The sequence below is a fragment of a genome, unplaced genomic scaffold (genome assembly GCF_019419815.1).
Source record: "Pyrus x bretschneideri cultivar Hongxiangsu unplaced genomic scaffold, Pyrus_bretschneideri_v1 Contig50, whole genome shotgun sequence".
NCBI classification, from domain to species: domain Eukaryota; kingdom Viridiplantae; phylum Streptophyta; class Magnoliopsida; order Rosales; family Rosaceae; genus Pyrus; species Pyrus x bretschneideri.
Genome location: NW_025999788.1, coordinates 1,877,276 through 1,902,112, shown reverse-complemented (window position 1 = coordinate 1,902,112; position 24,837 = coordinate 1,877,276). Strand labels below are relative to the sequence as shown.

Below are 24,837 nucleotides of genomic sequence, written 5' to 3'. Positions count from 1 at the left end.
TAGCCTCTAACAAAACCACTAAAGCTAGTGATGATAACTCATAAGCTATAGTGGCCAATACATCGACCGACGACTTATTACCATAAAAGCAGTCAAGCATGATAGTAACCCATATTGCGAGATAAAGTTTTATTTATAGTCGAGGTCATATCTACTCCTCGTCGAGGCTTCTGACATATATAGCATTACACTTCAAAGAAATTGGATCCTCGCCGTATCCTTTTTGAGAGGATTTCGAGAATCCTCAAATCATATATATTCATCGTACATCGTATGTAAAAAATTATTGTAAATTTTTTAACTTAAAATTGAATATAAACAGTACCTGACGAAAACTGATCGCACGATATACAATGAACATATGTGATTGGAGGATCTTCGAGGATCCACTTTAAAAAACAACCAATGTGGAGTTTTAGGTAAAATGACTCAAAAGAATTAAAGAAAAACTAATGAAACGGGCTTAAAAACTTTGAGTTTTAACGATAAAGACAAAATAAAGGGTAAAGTGAATAGTACAAAAATTGGCTTTTTAATGTAAAAATGTGGTTTTTCGTTAAAATGAATAATATCTGAAATTTTTCGTTAAAATTCCCAAAATTTAAAGAATCAACACGAGGTAGGTCCTGACATGAAGACAGCCTCCTTGTACAAGTTCGTCTACCTAAAATTGATATCTTTTTCACAAAGAATTTAGAATTATTATAAGGAATATATTCATATGCTATAGTCTGACTAATAAAAACACGTATTATATATTATTACAAATCAACATGCATTAACAAAGAAATATAAAAGGAAATGCCGGATTTTATGTCGAGAGCAGTGACATAATCGCGGTCCATTTCTCGTGCTATTAATTGTTGACATTTTTGTTGTTATTGTGGTGTGATTGTTGTCACTTACCATTATTGAGTTAGAGACCTATGAGTTGATCGGTGAATATAATTTAAATGGAAAACTAACTAAAAATCCAAGAAAACTTTTCTTTTGATCATCAGGATAAGACTTTGCAAAAATACCAATCATGCCCCTCAAGCATCAGTATAAGATTGCTCAGCAAAGTTCACATGAAGACTAACACTTTCAAATTGCATTGGAATGCAAGAACCAAGGTGGCAATGCATGCATCAGCCTAAGCCAAAATGGATTCACATGGCCAAAAGAAAGGAGAGACTAGTCAGCTAACTTTTAACAACAGTGCTGACAGCTTTCAGAAACAGTGTGTTGTCACTATTCAAAAAATTGTAAACAATTGAAAAGTTATTTTGTTGTTTAGAAATGAGGCTTTGTATATAAGGGAGCTTTTCCTCCCATTCAAAACACACGAAACGCACAACAGAGATACACCATACTCACACCAACCTTCAATCCTAATACACTCAAGCATTCAAAACTTTCCTAGCATGCTTTGTAAACATTTCTTTGTAAACACTATCAATTAAAGTTCAAGTGTGCATATTCAAGCAATCTCCAAGTCTTAAGTAAGCTTTTTTTTCTTTCTTTAGTGTGTTTGTTTAATTAGACTTCTAGTCCAAAACAGGGAAACACTATTGTAGTTATATTATTAACCTACTAAACTGACGATCATACTTTGTTCGAGCACTCTGTTATAATTGAATGCTTGCCGTACAAATAACTGTACATTAACCAGGGTACCTCTGAGTTCTTCGTACCTCTGAGTTCTTCGTACCTCTGAGTTCAGCTGTTAAGGCCTTATACTTGTATTGTGAGTGGCCGTCATACTGAAACATGTCGAGTTTCATGTGCAAGGTTTTATGTCTAGTTGTTATAATGGCCATCCGACTATTTAATTGAGCCCTGCTTTTCGAATCTGGTATCAGAGCCAAGTTTAGCATTTTAATAGTGTAATTATAATAGTAAAGTACCTTGAGGACGGAAGTCATTAACACAATTGATATCACACTTGTTTATTTTGTATAAACAGCAGATATTATTATCCTTGTAGACCTTGTCAACCACAACCACCAGGTATTTATTGTCCCATACATCCCACTATAAATAGCGTAAAGAGAAGATTAGCATACATATCCAAAAGAATTAGCAGGACTTTGAAGAAGCAAAAGTTTTATCTTGGTTATCTTGAACATCCTTCATTTATTCGTAAATATAATAACACAGAAGTGCAACATAAAGTTTTAGAAGCAAAAAGAGCAATAGATCAAACTTTAGAGACCTTGAGAGAATAAAGAGAGTTTCTAAGAAACCAGTTAGCAGTAACTTTAGAGAAAGGTAGACTATAGTATATGATAGATTACCATAATTTAGAAATTAGTGAACCTCAAAAAGGAAAAATAACCTTGGACCAAAATAGTTTAGTTTGTTATTTTCCATTGAGAAAGTATAATCATATTTTGCATAGTGAAGAAAGTCCACAAGCCAATAGTATTGTAGATCTTATTATTAGTCAAGCAGAAAATATAAAATTAGAAAATAATAAGCATAATCATTTGTTAAATCAATTGTTAGAATATTTTTAGAAAAATTCCATAAAAACAATTAGACAAAATTTAGACTATATTACATCTCAGTTAGAAGATAATAATAAAAATATTCAAAAGTTTCCTAGCAAAGGAGAGATAAAAGAGCTTGTTGACCTCATAAATAGTAAACCGAAGTAAGTAGAACTTAAATCATTAGAAATAGTTGAGCAACTAAAATTAGAAGTTCAAAAAATTCAATTAGTACAAAAAGAGCTGAGTGAACAAGTAGATAAGTTACATAATAAAATAAATAAATTATTAGTTTAACGACTGATTCTAGAACTAGCAAAAAATATATCCAAGCTTTGAAAGAAATTAGTAAGCTAGACAAAGAACCAGTAGGTTTAACAGATTTTTCAACACAAGTATCCAATAGTAATATTCCCATTAGGCAAAATAATTTAATTATTCAATTAGTTTTAAGTTTGGCTGAAAAATTAGATCAAGTTGAAGAACAAATAGCATAAATAAACCAAGTTTTACATAACGCATCTCCATCACTTTCACCATCTTTGTTATATAAATTAGAAAATTTAACTTTAAGTACAAATAATAATAGAAGACCTAAACTAAATCCTTTTGATAATAGAAAATGGAACTCTTTAGGAAAAAAGGAAAAGAAGTAGTTAGAGTTGAAGATATTTATCCAAATGAAGAAGAAGCACAAGAACATATAGGAAGAGAAAATATATCCCAAAACAATTTAGGAAAAGGAGTGGTAGACCTTGGATTAGAAAATATAAAGCACCAAAGGATAAGAGTAACTGTAAATGTTATTCATGTGGAGAAGCTGGACACATTAGACCTAAATGTCCAAAATTAGGTAAACAGCCGAGAGAAAAAGTACATTTAATGGAGTTGTTTAAGTTAGAAGAAGATGAAGACATACAATCAATATATAGTTTAGATGATTTGAGTGATAATGAAAGTATTTATAGTATAGAAAGTATAAATATAATAGATTTAGACTCGAAAGATACAAGTAGCACAAATAGCGATTTAGAAGAGTATATATGTGCATTCATAGAAGAACAACATGAAGAAGAATATAAATACATTAATTTAGGTTGGCCAGAAAAATGTCATAAGTGTAGTAAATTAGTTGCAAATAAATACTGTAATACATATTCAATATTATGTGAAAAGTGTTATAGTAATAGGTTATTAGAAGTTAATTCAGCAGAATCATAAGAAAATACTGAAATATTAGGAAATACTGTTTATAGTATAGAAAAGCCAAAAAATAGTTCCTTAATTACCATAAATTGTGAAATAGAATTAGCAAAAGAATATAAGATACAAACAACAACTATGATAGATACAGGGAGTACAAAGAGTGTCATAAGAGAAGAATTAGTACCAGAAAAACATAGAAAAAAATTAGCAAAACCAGTGAGAATAACACAATTTGATGAGAGACCAGTTTACTTAACACATTGTGTTAATGAGTCTATTAAAGTAGAAAAACAACAATTTAATTTACCATTAATATTTGTTTCACCAGTAGGATCATATCCATTCATTTTAGGTTTGAATTTTTTGAAAAGTTTACAAGGTTTTTTTTATTTATGAATCCTAGTATAACATTTTTCAAAAGAGGTATTACAATAACTGACCAAAGTAATACTGTAGAAGCATATAAAAGCATAAGTATAGAAGAACCTAGTAGTCAAGATGGTTATTATTTAGAAAACTCAAAAGAAGATGATGAGCATAATAATATAGAAGAGTTTGAGGAAGTTATATTTGAACATGAATATCCGATTTTAAAAGAAAAAACCCGTATAGAAATATTACAGTTAGATAGGCCAAAGAGTTTAGAAAAATTATTACAATTAGCAGAACAAACTAGAATTATAGGAGAAGACCCTCAGTTGCATTAGAATAAAAATAAAATATTAGCAAAATTAGATATAATTATTCTAGATTTAACCATTAAGACATCTGATATGCCTTGTAGTTTATTAGATAAATAAGAGTTTGAGCAGCAAATAAAAGAGTTGTTAAATTTAAAAGTAATTAGACCTTCCAAGTCTAGACATAAATCAGCAGCATTTATTGTAAGAAAACATTTAGAATTAAAAAGGGATAAGGCTAGAATAGTTTATAATTATAAGAGGTTAAATGATAATACATATGAAGATAGTTATAAGTTACCAAATAAGGATGAGCTTTTAAATAAAATTCAAGAAAGTAAATATTTTAGCAAATTTGATTGTAAATCAGGGTTCTGGCAAATACGATTAGCAGAAGAATCAATTGAGTGGACAACTTTTACTTGTCCAGAAGGACATTTTGAGTGGCTTGTTATGTCATTTGGACTTAAAAATGCTCCATCAATCTTTCAAAGAAAGATGGGCCAAATTTTCAAGAAATATGATAAATTTTGTAGTGTTTATGTAGATGATATTTTAGTACATAGTAAAAATAAAAATGAACATAAGAAACACTTAGAAATAGTTGTACAAGAATTTATTGAAAATGGAATTGTGATTAGCAAAACTAAAATAGCATTAGAAAAGCAAGACATAGAATTTTGAGGAATATATATCAAGTCAGGTACAATACAATTACAAGATCACATAGCTAAAAAGGTCTTAGAATTTCCAGATAAGTTAGAAGACAAAAAACAGTTACAAGCATTTTTAGGATTGTTAAATTATGCAAGAAATTTTATCCCTGATTTAGGAAGAAAAATAGCAGTATTACACAATAAAACTAGCAAAACTGGACAAATGTATTTTAATAGTGAAGATATTAAATTAGTTCAAAATATAAAGGAAGAAATTACTTAACTTAAGCCATTAACATTACCATTAGATGATAGCTACAAAATAGTTGAAACAGATGTTTCATCTTTATGATGGGCATGTATACTATACCAGAAAAAGCATAAGGATTCACCAAAGTCTGACGAACAAGTTTGTAGATATTCATCAGGAAAATTTAGTGATGTACATTCAAGATTACCATCAACAGACTTAGAAATTTTAGGAATAATTAACTCACTTGAAGTATTCTCTTTATTTTTACATAATGAAGTATTTACGATTAGAACAGATTGTCAAAATATAGTTTCTCATTATAACAAGATACATGCTAATAAACAGGCAGCCCGAAGATGTGTTAATTTTGTTGATTCAATTACAGGAAATGGTTTTAAACCAATTTTTGAACATATAAAAGGTAATGACAATACATTAGCTGATATCTTATCAATATTAATTCTTTGAATAGGAATGGAATATCGTGGACCATCATCCTCAAATAGCACAAGATCACAAAGCAGAAGAGCACCTATCAATAACATAATGATGCACCATGGACCTCCACTATTCAATGGATTCCAAAATTGCATAAGCAGACCAACATCACCACCAGTACCCACCTTCAATTTTAATGGCAATATTGTTGAAGGAATTAGAAATCCAACTCTGAGGTATATGACAAGAGTACCAAAACTCTCTGATAAGCAACATGTTCTCTTAGATAATTTTTGGAACATCCAAATCAAATGGCCAAACATGAGGTTAGGTCATGAAAAACTAATTAGAGCCTTAGAACAGGAGTTTGATAGTTTTAATTTCAATTTCCATCAAAGCCAACATCATATTCTTTCCCTTGAGGACAACCTTCAAGTCATTTCTAGAGATCATGGGTCATTACTTAGTAAGTTTACCAAAATGAACCAAGAACTCCAATGTATTAGAATGCAGCAAAAGACAAGTGATACCCTGAAAAGAGAATTGAAAATAGGTTTGGAAACAACTGATCAACATAAGAATAAAGAAAAAGAGGTTATTGAACCTATAAGACAAGAGGCTAATGAGCCCATGGAAGAGATTAAGATTGAGTTCTTAGAAGAAGACATTGAAATGGAGCAGCATCAAAATAATGAGTAGCATCAGCATCTGAGTGACAAAGAAAAACAAGAAAAATATTAAAGTTTTCTTAGGAATTTACCTTTAGACCTAATATTAGATGATATTTTATTAGAAGAAATTTCAAACGCAAAATTAAGAATAATGCCACCAGACATGCAAAATGAAATCCTGAGCAGAGCATCACAGTCCATGAAAGAATTACAATTACAATTACAATGTGCTTTGTACCAGTCAATCTTTGATCCAAAACCAGGGATGAATATTATTACAAAGATGTATCCACCATGTCTTTGTGATAGTACAAAGAATTGTATTTGTAAACCAGATGTTAGCATAACTGTGGTCAAGATTAATATGAGAGATTTTAAACCATGACATTTTAGTTATGAGCATCAGAAAAAACATAATGTGGTAGAAGTTACCCCAACCTTACTATTAGAGTTTGGCTATCTTGAAAAAATATTCATTAACCATATTTCCCAACTAGAATCATTTCCTAAAAAACTTATGAAAGTAGCAGAAGATTATTTGGAAAAATGGAAGGAAATTTGCACAAGTTTTATTAGTAGTCTTCCAGATTGGTATATACATATGCTAAGGAAAAAGCTAGACATATAGCCATGATTAATGAAGAGTTCTTTAGACCATCCCCTATCTCTCCTCATAGGTGGACTCCTTCATACAACAATATTCTAAACTATCGAGGAATCCAAATGTTTGCCTTAGATGAGTTTGAAGATTTTAGGTATGATATGATATTAGTAATAGAAGAAGTAATACATATTTACAGCAAGTCAAAAGCCCGCTATCAGCCATACTGGAAGTCTCAAAATTTCAAAGGAAAAACAGAAGATATGTATTACAAGATGAAAGAAGACAGAGAAAGAGATGCGGAGCTAGTAGAAGAAGATGAACAGTACTGGAATAATTTGACAGAAGAAGAGTTGCATAACATTGACAACATGATGGAAGCATGAAGAGCTGGCAGCAAATTAGCATAAATTGAATAGCATCATGTAAAATAATGTATTTCCAGACAGAAATGTCAATATCATTGTGGACCACTTTTAATGGCATAAGAGTAAATAAATAAAAGGAATTGACCCATTAAGGGCTTTTCATACGCAAAATGTCCTTTTGATTAAGAATGAATAGTGCCAAGCCATTTTCGTTAAAACTCCCTAATTTAAAAGTGTGTTTTCACTAATGTAATATATATATATATATATATATCTGTATATATATATTTGTACATGTATATATATGTATATGTATATGGTTTCTCTAGCATTACACTTTAAAGAAATTGGATCCTTGCCAGATCCTCTTTGTGAGGATTCTGGGAATCCTCAAATCATATATGTTCATCGTACATCGTGCGGTAAAAAATTATTGTAATTTTTTATTATTTAAAATTGAATATAAACAATACTTGATGAAAATTGACCGCATGATATACAATAAATAGATGTGATTGGAGGATCCTGAAATCCTCACAAAGAGAATCTGGCGAGGATTCTCTCTCCACTTTAAAAAACTAACAATGCGGTAAAATGACTCAAAAGAATTAAAGTATCAACTCGAGGTGGGTCCTGACACAAAGACTACCTCCTTGTACAAGTTCGTCGGCCAAAAATTAATATCTTTTCCACCAAGAAATTAGAATTATTATAAAGGAATATATTCATATGCTATTGTTGACCCTAAAAATTACAAAACCTACGTGGCGCGTAGGTCGAGTAACTAATGAGCTAACTACATCCTTCGGTTGATACAGGGCGTGCCAACTCGTTGGCCGAGCTCGACCGAAGAGTAAAATTTGTTGATGTTGCGTTGAGCGTGTTGCTGACTTCTTGATCTTGCGATTGTGGTCGAGGAAGGAACACGTCTCGGCCTTCGGGTTCTAGAGCCTGAAGACAAGGCTGCTAGTTTTGCGAAGTTCAATATCAAATTCGGCTTTCAATGTGTCAAATGTAATAACTTGTAACACCTCACTTCGCCGAGAAGGCTAATGAGATAACCTCTACCAATAAGGATTCGAAAATCCTTCTCGACAGAGACTTGGATAGATAACCAGTCGGTCCCGACGCAGTGCTGTTTATCCAAACTGAAGGTGCTCTGCGGTCGGCTGATTCTACGGTAACAGTGCTGTTTATCCAAACTGAAGATGTTCGCCGGTTGCCTTTACAATACTGTTTATCCAAACTGAAGGTGTGTTGGTGAAAAAAAAAAAAAATCTCAAGGTATTTGAGAGGTTTACGCAGGGTAGTTGTGTGTTGAATTGACGGTCCTGAATGATGCACCTTGCTTTCTATTTATAATCCACCAATAACCCTAAGATTGCCGTCGCAAGTTGAAAAATTATAAGAATATTCTCTTTCAAATATGCATGATCCTGCTTGGCGCGGCCTTGATGATTTCGTAGAAACTAACTCGAACTCAAACTGATCAGTGGCATAGACTTAAACCTATCTTCAAATGGCTGACTTTTCAAAGCTAATAAAAACCTAACCCATCACCCATCCAAAAGCCTATCCGTCTGACAACATCCATCAAACAACCTAACCTCCTTAGGTTTTCTATTCACCATTATCCAAAACTTGCAGATCCATGTTATGCTACGTGAAGAGTCCAAGCCAAGCTGCTCTGATTCACACAGTACACTGCTAACAAATCCAAATCAACTCGGACTGTTCTGCTTGCCTTTATGTTGAGGTTATGATTTGCATCCCATTTATTTTTGTTTAAAAAGATGCCAAGAAGATAATTATTATGATAAAATCCATAATATTATCCTTTAGCAAAAATATCTCTGTTTTTCCATCCGATGGTTGAGAACCATGCCCACTCAACGGCCTCAACTACTCGGACCGATGGTGTAAAATCGGATCCAAACAGCTGTAGTCCGACTAATAAAAACACGTATTATATGGTATTACAAATCAACATGCATTAACAAAGAAATCTAAAAGGAAATGCCGGATTTGATGTCGAGAGCAGTGACATAATCGCTGTCCAATTGGAAGATTCTCGAATCTATATGTACAAGAAAGGAAGAGAAGTTGAATACCTCCATGTGCGCAGTCTTTGACGACTGTTTCTCCTCTACATTTTCTGTCTATAAATACTCAATCTGCCAATCTGCTTCTTCACCCACTACTCACACTCAGAGTCACCGCTTTTTGTAACCTTAGAAACTTTGTTCAAATCTGATCAGCCTTCAATGGCGGATGAGGTGGTGTTGTTGGATTTCTGGCCAAGCCCATTTGGGATAAGACTGAGGATTGCTCTGGCTGAGAAGGGCATTGTGCATGAGTACAAAGATGAGGACTTGTCGAACAAGAGCCCACTGTTGCTGCAGATGAACCCGGTTCACAAGAAGATCCCGGTTCTCATTCACAATGGAAAACCGGTCTCCGAGTCCCTCATTGCGCTTCAGTACATTGACGAAGTTTGGAATCATAAGGCACCACTCTTGCCCTCTGACTCTTACCTCAGAGCCCAAGCCAGGTTCTGGGCTGACTTCGTCGACAAGAAGGTGATTTTTACTCATTAATTTACTTACTTATTTCATTATTTGTATATTTTTCTTTTTGTTTTGAATATGTTTGGTTTGAAACAATTGAAAACATGGGAAATAGATCATCTGGTTATATTTTTTATGTTTAAATGTTGAGAGTATCTGGCATAAGTGCTTAAAACCACACACGTTGCTAATTGGTTTTAGGTTAACTGCTTACCGATATTTGAGCTGGTAATTATAACAATGTTGTTTTAGAATTTTAAGATTAAAAGTGTTTAGGGTGTAACGGTTTTACCATTTAGGATTTGTATTAGAAGGAAAACTAAATGGAAACTGGATCTCTGTTTATGTTTTCAAGGTTAATATTATGCTCGCTTTTAAAACATAGTTGATTAAGGTTTCATGTTACAGTTTCAGGTTTAAGGTTTAAGGTTTATGATGTATATTTGAAAGATATCAGCAGAAGATCTGAACTTGCTCAAAACAATGTATATTAATTTCCCTGAATTTTTGGGGATGTGAAATGCAGATTTTTGAGATTGGGAGGAAGCTTTGGGCAACCAAAGGAGAAGAACAGAATGCAGCAAAAAAAGAATTTCTCGACTGCATTGGCGTGTTAGAAAGAGAGCTTGGAGACAAGCCTTTCTTTGGGGGGGATACCCTCGGATTCGTGGACGTGACGCTTATTTCATACTATAGCTGGTTTCTTGTGTATGAGAAATTTGGCAACTTTAGTGTTGAGGCAGAGCACCCAGAATTTATTGCCTGGGTTAAGAGGTGCATGGAGAAGGAGAGCGTGTCCAAGTCGCTTCCCGAGCAGGAAAAGGTCTACGATTACGCCATGCTTTTAAGGAAAAAGCTTGGAATTGAATAGATTTTGGTGGAAGCCTGTAAGAAGCTATTGATGATCAGTGTCATTCCAACTTTTTTGGACGTGTGGCTGTTCTGTCTTTCAAGATTCAACCTGTTTTGGGTTGTTGAATTAGAATAAAAGGGCACTTGACAAGCCTTGTACTGTAAGAGGCACTGTATTGTGTCTCTGGTCGTACGTTTATTTTGCTTCTGTAGTCAGCTTATCACTCCTGTCAACTTGTTATGTAAGGGATCTAAATCTACTTGATCAAATTTCTTAATTTGTAACCACTTCATATCCAACGATGGATTATTGGTTGGCACCAATTATGTTTAATTATGAGTCTATCTCTCTTATCATGTAACAAAGACCAAAATTTATTGGCCAATTCTTGTTTCATAACCGTATAGAATCAACCAGTAATATCTTCTACATATATATTTATGTTCCTGTAATTTGATTCATAAATCATTTTTGTCAATACAGTGCACACCCAGTCAACAAGTGACTTGTCCGTACCCAATGATACTCCCCATTTTATGATTTTGAACCCAGCACAACCATAACAACAATCTAATAACACCACAACGATGCTCCTCCTTTTATGATTTTGAACCAACACAATCACAACAACAATCTAATGATGTCCAAATGATACTAGGGATGGGCAACGGTTATGGCGGGCGGGTAACCGCAGTTATTTACCCATAACCGTTTAAGCTTTTACCCACATAACCGTTTACCCATTAGGTATTTACATAAACGGGTATACCCATACCCATAACCGTTTATAAATGGTTAACCATACCCATAACCGCATACCCATTTACCCATAATACGTACCCGTTTACTTTTTTTTTACCCGTCTACCTATTTTTTGAACAACTTGAAAATTAAAAAGAAATTTGTCATAATATTGATGGCAATATTATTTATGAATATATGCGATGTCTTCTAATTATTTGACGGTCAATCTAGCAAAATTGATCAAAAGAGTAATTTTTAAAAAGTGTAATCAAAAGTCCAACCACATATCAAAACATGTCTACTGTGGCTAATTTCAATATAATCTTCTAAGGTCATAATTAATCTAGCCTCTAACAAAACCACTAAAGCTAGTGATGATAACTCATAAGCTATATTGGCCACTACATCGACCGACGACTTATTACCATAAAAGCAGTCAAGCATGATAGTAATCCATATTGCGAGATAAATTTATACTTATAGTCGAGGTCATATCTACTCCTCGTCGAGGCTTCTGATATAGGGTTTATATATATATATATATATATATATATATATATATGAAATTGTTATTAGCATTTCAAAAATCTCATTCTACACTTCAAACTTTCTATATTAGGAAAGAAAAATACACTTGTAAGGAGTGTAGAATGAGATTTTTAGAGTGCCAATAACACTTCCATATATATATATATATATCAATCTACCTTTAGATTGATGTTTGATTAATGTAAAGGCTGGCGAATGATGATGCTTTTTACTGTGGAATCACGCTGATTCTTTTGAATGGATGGATGAATGGTAAAAATGATTTTACTATTCATGAATAGTGGCTTATATATATATAGAGCATTACACTTTAAAGAAATTGGATCCTCGTCGTATCCTCCTTGGAGGATTTCAGGAATCCTTAAATCATATTTGTTCATCGTACATCGTGCGTAAAAAAATATTGTAAATTTTTTAACTTAAAATTGAATATAAATAGTACCTGACGAAAACTGACTACACGATATATAATGAACATATGTGATTGGAGGATCCCCGAGATCCTCACAAAGAGAATCCGACGAAGATCCTCTCTCCACTTTAAAAAACAACCAATGCAGAGTTTTAGGTAAAATAACTCAAAAGAATTAAATAAAAACTAATGAAACGAGTTTGAAAATTTTGAGTTTTAACGATAAAGACAAAATAAAGGGTAAAATGAATAGTACAAGGATTGACTTTTTAGTGTAAAAATGTAGCTTTTCGTTAAAGTGAATAATACCGGAAACTTTTTGTTAAAATTTCCAAAATTTAAAGTATCAACTCAAGGTAGGTCCTAACACAAAGACAACCTCCTTGTACAAGTTCGTCTACATAAAATTGATATCTTTTCCACCAAGAATTTAGAATTATTATAAGGAATATATTCATATGCTATAGTCCGACTAATAAAAACACGTATTATATATTATTACAAATCAACATGCATTAACAAAGAAATATAAAAGGAAATGCCGGATTTGATGTCGAGAGCAGTGACATAATCGCCATCCATTTCTCGTGCTATTAATTGTTGACACTTTCGTTGTTATTGTGGTGTGATTGTTGTCACTTACCATTACTGAGTTAGAGACCTATGAGTTGATCGGTGAATATAATTTAAAAGTGTGTTTTCACTAATGTAATATATATATGGTTTCACTAGTATTACACTTTAAAGAAATTGGACCTCGTCGGATCCTCTTTGTGAGGATTTTAGGAATTCTCAAATCAAATCCGTTCATCATATATCGTGCAGTAAAAAATTATTGTAATTTTTTATTATTTAAAATTAAATATAAAAAGTATTTGATGAAAACTGATCGTACAATATATAATAAATAAATATGATTAGAGGATTCCGAAATCCTCTCACAGAAAATCTAGCAAGGATTCTCTCCCCACTTTAAAAAACAAACAATACGGAGTTTTAGATAAAATGACTCAAAAGAATTCAAGTATCAACTCGAGGTGGGTCCTGACACAAAGACTACCTCCTTGTACAAGTTCGTGGACCTAAAATTGATATCTTTTCCACCAAGATTTTAGAATTATTATAAAGGAATATACTCATATGCTATAGTCCGACTAATAAAAACACGTATTATATATTATTACAAATCAACATGCATTAACAAAGAAATCTAAAATGCAATGCCAGATTTGATGTCGAGAGCAGTGACGTAATCGCCGTCAAATTGGAAGATTCTCGAATCTATATGTACAGAAAAGGAAGAGAAGTTGAATACCTTCATGTCCGGAGTCTTTGACGACCGCTTCTCCTCTGCATTTTCTGTCTACAAATACTCAATCTGCTAGTCTGCTTCTTCACCCACTATTCACACTCAGAGTCACCGCTTTTTGTAACCTTAGAAACTTTGTTCAAATCTGATCAGCATTCAATGGCGGATGAGGTGGTGTTGTTGGATTTCTGGCCAAGCCCATTTGGGATAAGACTGAGGATTGCTCTGGCTGAGAAGGGCATTGTGTATGAGTACAAAGAAGAGGACGTGTGGAACAAGAGCCCACTGTTGCTGCAGATGAACCCGGTTCACAAGAAGATCCCGGTTCTCATTCACAATGGAAAACCGGTCTCCGAGTCCCTCATTGCTCTTCAGTACATTGACGAAGTTTGGAATCATAAGGCTCCACTCTTGCCCTCTGATTCTTACCTCAGAGCGCAGGCCAGGTTCTGGGCTGACTTCGTCGACAAGAAGGTGATTTTTTCTCATTAATTTACTTATTTTTAGTATTTTTGTTTTGTTTTGAATATGTTTGGTTTGAAACAATTGAAAACATGGGAAATAGATCATCTGGTTATATTTTTTATGTTTAAAGGTTGAGAGCATCTGGCATAAGTGCTTAAAACCACACGTTGCTAATTGGTTTTAGGTTAAATGCTTACGGATATTTGAGCGGGTAATTAAAACAATGTTGTTTTAGAATTTTAAGATCAAATATGTTTGGGTGTAACGGTTTTACCATTTAGGATTTGTATTAGAAGGAAAACTAAATGGAAACTGGATCTCTGTTTATGTTTTCAAGGTTAATATTATGCTCGCTTTTAAAACAGTTGATTAAGGTTTCATGTTACAGTTTCGGGTTTAAGGTTTAAGGTTTGTGATGTATATTTGAAAGATATCAGCAGAAGATCTGAACTTGCTCAAAACAATGTATATTAATTTCCCTGTATTTTTGGGGATGTGAAATGCAGTTTTTTGAGATTGGGAGGCAGCTTTGGGCAACCAAAGGAGAAGAACAGAATGCGGCAATAAAAGAATTTCTCAACTTCATTGGCGTGTTAGAAAGAGAGCTTGGAGACAAGCCTTTCTTTGGGGGGGATACCCTCGGATTCGTGGACGTAACGCTTATTTCGCACTACAGATGGTTTCTTGTGTATGAGAAATTTGGCAACTTTAGTGTTGAGGCAGAGCACCCAGAATTTATTGCCTGGGTTAAGAGGTGCATGGAGAAGGAGAGCGTGTCCAAGTCGCTTCCCGAGCAGGAAAAGGTCTACGATTACGCCATGCTTTTAAGGAAAAAGTTTGGAATTGAATAGATTTTGGTGGAAGCCTGCAAGAAGCTATATTGATGATTAGCGTCATTCCAACTTGTTTGGTCGTGTGGTTGTTCTGTCTTTCAAGATTCAACCTGTTTTGGGTTGTTGAATTAGAATAAAAGGGCATTTGACAAGCCTTGTACTGTAAGAGGCACTGTATTGTCTCTGATCGTATGTTTATTTTGCTTCTGTAGTCAGCTTATCACACCTGTCAACTTGTTATGTAAGGGATCTAAATCTACTTGATCAAATTTCTTATTTTGTAACCACTTCATATCCAACGATGGATTATTGGTTGACACCAATTGTGTTTAATTATGAGTCTATCTCTCTTATCATGTAACAAAGACCAAAATTTATTGGCCAATTCTTGTTTCATAACCGTATAGGATCAGCCAGTAATATCTTCTACATATATATTTATGTTCTTGTAATTTGATTCATAAATCATTTTTGTCAATACAGTGCACACCCGGTCAACAAGTGACTTGTCCGCACCTATATGAACTTACTTCATGAGATCCCCATGCACATAAGTTTAAGTTTATGCATTAATTTGATATAATCTTGGGCAATTAGCCACGATAGATATGTTGCGATACTTGGTTGCACTTTTGATTACACTTCCTAAAAATTGCTCTTTTGATGAATTTTGCTTGTGAAAGGTTCATAGTGCCCTTCATTAATCAAGAAGGGTGCAACAATATAGACACCCAACATCCAACGACCCCCCTCCTCCCCTTTTTGGATGTTGAACCACCACTTAGACAACACCACAACGATATCACAACTACACTCCAATAATTTAAAAAAGCAACCAAGAACTCATTTTCGAAGAACCTCATTTAACCAAAAAGGACTTACATTTTAATTTGATTTAAACCAAAAGTCTCAGGATTTTGAACAACCACTGCAACAACATTAATCTGAGAAGCTACAATGACACTCCAATGATACTCCCCATTTTATGATTTTGAAACCAACACAACCATAACAACAATCCAATGACACCACAATGATGCTCCTCCTTTTATGATTTTGAACCAACATAATCACAACAACAATCTAATGACGTCCAAATGATACACCCCCATTTTTTTATTTTGAACCACCTCAGCCACAATAATTCATTGAAGGAACCCTCACCTTCTTCATTCCCCAACCACCAAAACCAAATTTCGAATCCAAAAATCGAATAATGAGCTAAAACAAGATGAGAGAGAGAGAGAGAGAGAGAGAGAGAGAGAGAGAGAGAGAGAGGAAGAAGAAGAAGAATGGATCAAAGAGGTGGAGTAATAAGAAGCTTACCTACTTCCATGGTGTCCTAGATGTTATTTAACGCTCCAAATTTAATTAGTCAAAAAGGAGCAACCAAAGAATGGATTTGAGAATGGATTTGACAGTGTTGTTGGGTGTTGCTGGTTTTTTATCAATGCAGGGTAGTACGGGCTTTTCACATGCAAAATTGATCAAAAGGGCAAATTTTAAAAAGTGTGATAAAAAGTGCAACCACATATCAAAACTTGTCTAATGTGGCTAATTTCAATATAATCTTCTAAGGTCATAATTGGATCTAGCCTCTTAACAAAACCACTAAAGCTAGTGATGGTAACTCATAAGTTATATTGGCCAATACATCGACCGACAAAAGCAATTAAGCATGATAGTAACTGACACGCCCTGATCCCGATGTCTGAGAAACATTGGGATGGCCACGTGCTGGACTACACTCGAGGGTAACGAAAGCCATTTAATGAATGCATGTGCTATGAACATGTAAAACATGTGTATAAATTTTGTGCGTGACTACGCAAGTAATACTCAAATATACGTCTTACAAAATACCATAATGATATTCAGCTGCCAACAATGAATATAATGCTAATGCTTGACATGTTCAGAGTATACATCTAATTCAGAGTACAAGCGAAAGATAAAATAGAGAGGTGCTATTACAATAGAAATCAAAGCAGAGAAAATGACGTGGTATCACTGGTAGGGGAATGCCTCGTATGTCAGATTGTAATCCTTGTTCCTATGTCCTGAGGGGGTGCAAAAAAACATGAGTGGACCAAATTGATATATATATATATATATATATATATATATATATAATAAAACAGTTATTCAACATACTAACCCCTGAAGTTTTATGAAAACTAATAGCATAATAGGTGATAGATTTGTCGAAAACCCTAGCATGCCATAAAACCTTTCATAAAACATATATCGTACATAGTGTGCTAACTAGTGGTATCAGTATCGCCAAAAGGCATATAGCACCCAACCCGAAGGTCAATATAAGTATCAATCGCCCGTAGGCTCCTACAGCACCCAACCTAAAGGTCAATATAACTATCATCGCTCGTAAGCAGGATAATGACCACTAGATACGCACAAAACCATTGAATATACTCTTTCCAAGCATAGGTACATTTATCTCAAAATCATTTTCATAGTATGAAGTCATGCATCATCTATACTATAAAGAAGCGTGTAAAAGCATGATCTAAATAGTATATAGTCATCCATCATATATACAACAAAGAACATTAGTTCAATAAAATATGATATTCCAAAATATTCGCAGTAAGCATAATATCTCATAAAACGTAATCATTAAATCATGCTTTTTGTGTATGTATTTCTACTATTAAAACATGCATTTTAGAAGGGGTCCACTCATAGATACTTCGTCATCGAAGAGCTGTATGAAATAGGAAGGACAAAATTGTTGCTAATAATTGCACCTAAGCACATAAAAGGTACAGTTAATAAAACCATACTCAAACGATTGAATTTTGGAAAAATGACTTTATAAACGAATTCAAGACGTTGAAAAAAATAAAAGGGGACCTCGGGTATCCCCACGCGCCCTCACACGCCGCCGCAAGGTGGCAGCTCTGACGGCCACGTGCCGCAGTGGGTTGCTGGAAAATTCGTCAGCGTCGCCGTGGACAATGGCGCGTGAGCTCCATGTGCCGGCATCGGTGCCACTTCACGCAGGGCCTAGGGTTCCTAGGTTCTCTGGTTTTGGGCTTGGGTCGAAGGGTTTCTGGACTTAAAAGGTTGTGCCTCACGGGCCTAGGTTCAACGAGCGGAAGGCCCAAGGGCTTGGGGTCCAAGGGTTTTCAGAAGGGTTAGGGTCTTAGGGTTAATGGGCTAGAGGCCCAAGTTCCACTCAGCCCCAAGGCCGGTTCTTTTGGGTTAGGGTTTCAAGGGAATTGGGCTCATATACAACGGCCCAAAGGCCCAAATCTACACGGCCCTAAGGGCTTGGGTTTGGTGGGTTAAAGGGTTGGGCTTTAAGGCCCAGCCCAAGGCTTTGGGCTAAAGGACCTAGGCTTTGGGTTTTGGGTCTAGCCGGCCCAACGGAGTGGTTTCAACGGAAAAAGGAAGTCGGAGCTTCCCAAGCTCTGATAGGCCTCAATCCTCCACCCTAGCATGCAATCTACCCATCAAATTAAAGATTAGGAGAAGAGGAAGAGATTCATACCTTTGGCATTACGAATGGTGGCCGAAGTTGGCCGGAATTTGTGTTCAAAGGTCACGGGCTCGCCGGGGAGTTTTTGGGTGGACTCTGGGTGTCCCGTGCTTCACAAAGACAAGGGAGAGGGAGAGGGAATCCACGATGGTGGTGGTGGTGTCGACGTTAGGGATGTTTTGGGGTGTGTAGGTGTTTGTGTGTCTCACGGGAGAGAATAGGGATTATGAATTATGAGAAAGATCCAAGAGGGAGATATAGAGTGAAAATGAGCGAGAGAGAGCTCGGGGATAAGAGAGAGAATGAGGTAGTGGGTGAGTACTTGCCACATGGCAAGCAGAGAGAGATGGAGAAGTTTAGAAAATCTGAAAATGAGGATTTTGATTGGGTAAGGATAGGGGACTAAAATGTAAATTTCAATAAATCTTTAGCGAAATTGTGAAATTTACAATAATTTGGATGTGGGGTTTAACAGTAACCCATATTGCGAGATAAATTTATTCTTATAGTCGAGGTCATATCTACTCCTCGTCGAGGCTTCTTATCGAACTCGACTTTCTCGTGCTATTAATTGTCCACACTTTCGTTATTATTGTGGTGCTACTGTTCTCACTTACTTTTACTGGGTTAGAGACCTATGAGTTGATTGGTGAATATAATTTAAATGTGTGTTTTCACCAATGTAATATATATATATATATATATATATATAAAGTTTTTCTAGCGTTACACTTAAAAAAAAAAAAAACAATGCTGATTTCTTGGTAAAATGACTCAAAAGAATTAAAGTATGAGATCGAGGTGGGTCCTGACACAAAGACTACTTCCCTGTCATGGTTCGCCTACCTAAAATTGATATCTTTTCGTAGTGGAGTTTAAAAACTTTCTCCGAGTGTGAGAGCTTTTCTCTCTTCTTGAGAGTCTTTCCCACCTTTAGTGTGTGTAACTTCTAACCCGTTGATTTCATTGTTGCCGACCCTCGCCGAGGCGAGGGTCGGCGTTTACTCTGGCCGTTTTCTTTCTCTTACTTCATTTCGTTCCTTTTGCTTCCTCTCTCCCCATCTTTCCTTCCCATTTTATCCAGTTTGGTATACCTTTTGGGCGTCCATCTTCTTTGACCCTTTCTGCTATCACCTTTCAATGCATTTTGTTGCGCTCTTCCGAGAAGGTGTGTCGAGTTACGGTTACGCTGGCTCAGGTGTTTACAACACCACCTCCTTCTTTCTGTCTGCCTTTGTTGGCAGTGTTGCCCATGGTATTCCCATGTGCTTCTTTCATTTTCTAGCTGGGATGGGTGCGATGTTCATGGTTGGGAGATAGGATATCTCTTTGTTTCATCTCTACTGTGCTGCTTGGTGGGAGATGTGGCGTCGATTTGGGTAATTGGTTTTGGATGATCGGGAAGCACTGTTATAGCAGTGGAAGCAAACTGGAATGTTCTGGAGCTCTGTATCAAAATGTGGGATTTGGGTTGGGCTTTTGTAAGATAGTTCAGGTGGCCCCTTTTTGTATTGTTAATATTTATTTTTGGGCCTTTGTCTTGTAATTAACTTTTATAATAAAACTTCTTCCTTTCTTCGGAAAGGATTTGACAAAAAAAATTTGATATCTTTTCCACCAAGAATTTAGAATTATTATAAAGGAATAGATTCATATGTTTTCGTCAAACAAGAAGATCTCGGTTATCATTCAAAATGGAAAACCAGTTTCTGAGTCCCTCACTGCGCTTCAGTACGTTGGTTTGGAATGATAAGGCTCCACTATTGCCCTCTGACTCTTACCTCAGAGCCCAGGCCAGGTTTTAGGCTGACTTCGTTGACAAGAAGGTGATTTTTACTTATTTGTACTATTTTAATTTGTTTTGAATATGTTTGGTTTGAAACAATTGAAAATATGGAAAATAGATTATCTGGTTATATTTTTTATGTGAAAAAGTTAAGAGTGTCTAGCATAAGTGCTTAAAATCTCACGTGTTGCTGACAGTGGCGGATCCAGGAAATATTATTAGGGAGGTCAGTAAGAATAGCATGCGTAGTGCGTAATTTTTTTTTCTTTAACAAAACTAGCATGCATATTGCTATTTCATCGAGTCTTGGTAGGCTTGAAGTCATTTGCAAAGGTATATTGCACACCTATTAATGCCTCATTTGCGTGGGTAACCAACATGTTCCTAGGTTGCTCCCATATGAATTCTTAACAAAGGAATAACAAATTAACTGATAACGTTGCATCCCATTAATATGTTAGTCCAAGAATATTGATGCCTTGTTCATTCTCTAAGATTACCATTTCATTTACTTTGCATTTTAGGATAGTTTACATCCCAGTCTCGAGACTCCGCCATAGCATGATATTGTCCGCTTTGGGCCCTGGCCACGCCCTTATGGTTTTGTTTCTGGGAACTCACATGAGAACTTCCTAATGAGTCACCCATCCTAGGATTGCTCTTGCCCGAACTCGTTAACTTCGGAGTTCTGATGGAACCCGAAGCTAATGAGTCCCCAAAAGGCCTCGTGCTATAGGAGGTATGTACATATAAGGCACATCACCCCCTCTCTGTTGGTTAATGTGGGATGTTACAATCCACCACCCTCAAGGGCCCAACGTCCTCGTCGGTACATTCACACTACACGGCGTAGTGGCTCTGACACCATTCTGTCACATCTCAGTCTCGGCTCTGCCGTAACACGATATTGTTCATTTTAGGCCTCGGCCACGCTCTCATGGTTTTGTTTATGGGAACTCACACGAGAACTTCCCAGTGGGTCACCCACCCTGGGAATGCTCTTGCCCGAACTCGCTTAACTTCGGAGTTCTGATGGAACCCGAAGCCAGTGAGTCCCCAAAAAACCTTGTGGTATAGGAGATGGGCATGTACATATAAGGCACATCACCCATTCTCTATTGGTCAATGCGGGATGTTACAGATAGTCTTTTACTTGGTTCTTTTTTTTTCTTCCTACAATTGTAATCACAACCAACAAACAAGCTAGAGGTAAATAATATTAGGACTAGACTGTAAAGGGGCAGCACCTCTCTAACGCATTTATCAAACAGTTGGAAAGCATATATGAAGAGCAACTCCAACCTTCAAGGGGGTAGCATCCAAGTCATCAATGGAGATTCATCGAAGTTCGGAGGGTCAGTTGACCCCCTTGTCCTTAAGTCGTTTCGCCATTGGTTGCTAATTGGTTTTAGGTACGAATATTTGAGCTGGTAAATAAGACAATATTGTTTTAGAATTTTAAGATTAAAAGTGTTTAGGGTGTAACAGTTTTACCATTTAGGATTCGTATTAGAAGGAAAACTAAATGAAAACTGGATCTCTGTTCATGTTTTCAGGGTTATGTTATCTTTTAAAACATAGTTGATTAAGGTTTCATGTTACGGTTTCGGGTTTAAGGTTTAAGGCTTGTGATCTATATTTAAAAGATATAAGCAAAATATTTGAACTTGCTCAAAACAATGTATATTAATTTCCCTAAAATTTTGGGGATGTGAAATGCAGATGTATGATATTGGGAAGAAGCTATGGACAACCAAAGGAGAAGAACAAGATGTAGCAAAAGAAGAATTTCTTGACTGCCTCGGCGTGTTAGAAGGAGAGCTCGGAGGCAAACCCTTCTTCTTTTGGGGGAGGGGGGGTGGAGACCCTCGGATTCATGGACGTGGTGCTTATTCCATTCTATAGTCGGTTTTTGGTGTATGAAAAACTAGGCAACTTCAGTGTTGAGGCAGAGCACCCAAAGTTTTTTGCCTGGGCTAAGAGGTACATGGAGAAGGAGAGCGTGTCAAAGTCGCTCCCCGAGAAGGAAAAGGTCTATGATTTCGTCATGCTTTTGAGGAAAAAGCTTGGAATTGAGTAAATTTTGGTGGCAGCCTGGCAAGAAGTTATTGATGATCAGTGTCATTCCAACTTGTTAGGTCGTGTGGTTGTTCTGTCTTTCAAGATTCTGTTGGAATGTATTGACATATATACTGTAGACTAACAGGAAATCCTAGAACACCATTTTGACAATTACATCTCAGTTTCTAACTTGCAGTAGACGTGGTAGTGATTCAAGAGAATTCTTCTACTACTGGGAGACCAATATACTCTTATGGTGATAGTCCCAAAAGCGAAGAGTGTTTTTCTTTGTGAGCAGGGAATCCAATATATAAAGCAAGGTTTACATAACTTCCATCTATCGTGGGAGTTGGTTACAGACCCTATTGCTTTAAATTCCAATTGTGGATGAGTGGGATCAAGTACGTGCTTTAGTTTGAAACACTATGGATGTAACTCCTTAATTATAGGGAATGGTTTTACATGTATACAAAACTCATACTGATTTATAATTAAAACATGTTGACTCATCTTTATCATAACTAGTTAAGTCCAATAAGGATTCTTACAAATTCAACCTGTTTTGGGTTGTTGAATTAGATTAAAAAGGCACTTGATCAATCCTTCTCGAGGTTTAAATACAGCAATGCCCTAACAACACCCAATGACACCCCCATTTTTGATGTTGAATCACCACTAGACAACAATACCCTAATGGTGCCATAATTCCACTCCAATGGTTTTAAAAACAACCAAAAACCCATTTTCAAATAACTTCATTTAACAAAAAAGGACTTAAGACAAAAATTCTTAGGATTTTGAACCACCAATTCAACAACAATCTGATGACGCCACAACGACACTCCAACAACACTCCAACGATACTCCCGATTTTATGATTTGAACCAACACAACCACAATAACAGTCTGCTGACGCCACAACAATACCCCAACGATACTTCCCCTTTTATGATTTTGGACCAACAGAATCACAACAACAATCTGATGATGCCGCAATGATACACCCACTGATTTTGAACCACCTCAGCCGCAACACTTTATTCAAGAAACCCTATCCTTCTTTATTCCCCAACCACCACAACATAATTTCAAATCCAAAAAAGGGAATAATTGAGCCAAAGCAAGATGAAAGAGAGAGAGAGAGAGAGGAAGAAGAAAAATGTATTTGGGGGGTGGAGCAATAAGAAGCTTACCTCCTTTATGGTGTTCAAGATATTTTTCACTGCTCCAAATTTGATTGGTCAAGAAGGAGCAACCAAAGAATGAGTCTCAAAATGGATTTGATCAATGAAGGACATGTAAGGACATGTTGACTAATACAAAGATCAATAAAGGGCAATATGGACTTTTCACAGGCAAAATTGATCAAAAGAACAATTTTTAAAAAGTGTGATCAAAAGTGCAATCAAATTTCAAAACATGTCTATTGTGGCTAATTACCCTGTAATCTTTTGAGGTCATAATTGGATTTAGCCTCTAACAAAACCACTAAATAAAAGCTAGTAATGGTAACCCCATAAGTTATATTGACCAATACGTTCACGAGTGAGACTTACTACTATAAAAGTGGTTAAAGTGACAGTAACCCATATGCGCGATAAATTTCTACTTATGGTCGTGGTCAAATCTGCTCCATGTCGAGGCTCCTTACCGAACTTGACTTTCTCGTGCTATTAATTGTAAAAACTTTCGTTATTATTATGATGTGATTGTTATCATTGGCCTTTAATGGGCCAAAGACCTATCAGTTGATTGGTGAATATGGTTTAGGAGTGTGATTTCACCAATAAAATATAAATATACGGTTTTTCTAGCATTACTCTGTAAAAAAACTATGTCAAGTTATGAGTAAAAGAGTAATGCTAAAGAGACTAAATTTGTAGATAAAATTTGTAAACCACATGACATAGAAGTTGATGATTGAATTATTGGTTAAGTTTTGAGAAATGTGCTCATTTCCTATTGGTGACACATCATTCAGTCTGCAAATTTTGTTTACAAATTAAGTATTCCTATGATTACCCTACGTAAAATAATTCAAAAAGAATTAAAGTATGAGCTTGAGGTGGGTCCTGACACAAAACTACCCTGCTTGTTCAAGTTTGTCTACCAAAAATAGAATTACTATAAAGAAATAGATTCAAATGCTATAGTCCGACTAGAAAAATACGTGTTATATAAATTATTACAAATACATTAACAAAGAAAAATGAAGGGAAAATAAAGGATTCGATGCCGAAAGCAGTGAAATAATCGCTATCCAGTTAGAAAATCTCTAATATGTATGTACAAGAAAGGAAGAGAAGTAGAATCTCTCGATGTCCGGAGTCTTAAGACTCCTGTTTCTCCTTTGAATTTTTGTCTATAAATACACAATCCGTTAGTCTGCTTCTACCACCACTGCTCAGT

The 24,837-nt window shown here is 35.5% G+C and overlaps 2 protein-coding genes and 1 pseudogene across 2 annotated transcripts; all 3 read left to right on the top strand.

Moving 5' to 3' along the window:
• Positions 1 to 9,530: 9,530 nt before the first annotated feature.
• Positions 9,531 to 11,100, top strand: LOC103945951 (probable glutathione S-transferase). Its single transcript, XM_009356545.3, has 2 exons — positions 9,531 to 9,926; positions 10,441 to 11,100. Exons 1-2 carry the CDS (start codon positions 9,612 to 9,614, stop codon positions 10,783 to 10,785), a joined length of 660 nt encoding a protein of 219 aa, XP_009354820.2. The 5' UTR covers positions 9,531 to 9,611; the 3' UTR covers positions 10,786 to 11,100.
• A 2,689-nt stretch (positions 11,101 to 13,789) lies between these two features.
• On the top strand, positions 13,790 to 15,412 carry LOC103945952 (probable glutathione S-transferase). Its single transcript, XM_009356546.3, has 2 exons — positions 13,790 to 14,255; positions 14,753 to 15,412. The coding sequence occupies exons 1-2, from the start codon at positions 13,941 to 13,943 to the stop codon at positions 15,095 to 15,097; spliced, it is 660 nt and encodes a 219-aa protein (XP_009354821.2). The 5' UTR covers positions 13,790 to 13,940; the 3' UTR covers positions 15,098 to 15,412.
• A 3,395-nt stretch (positions 15,413 to 18,807) lies between these two features.
• Positions 18,808 to 22,447, top strand: LOC103946062 (annotated as a pseudogene).
• Positions 22,448 to 24,837: the final 2,390 nt, after the last annotated feature.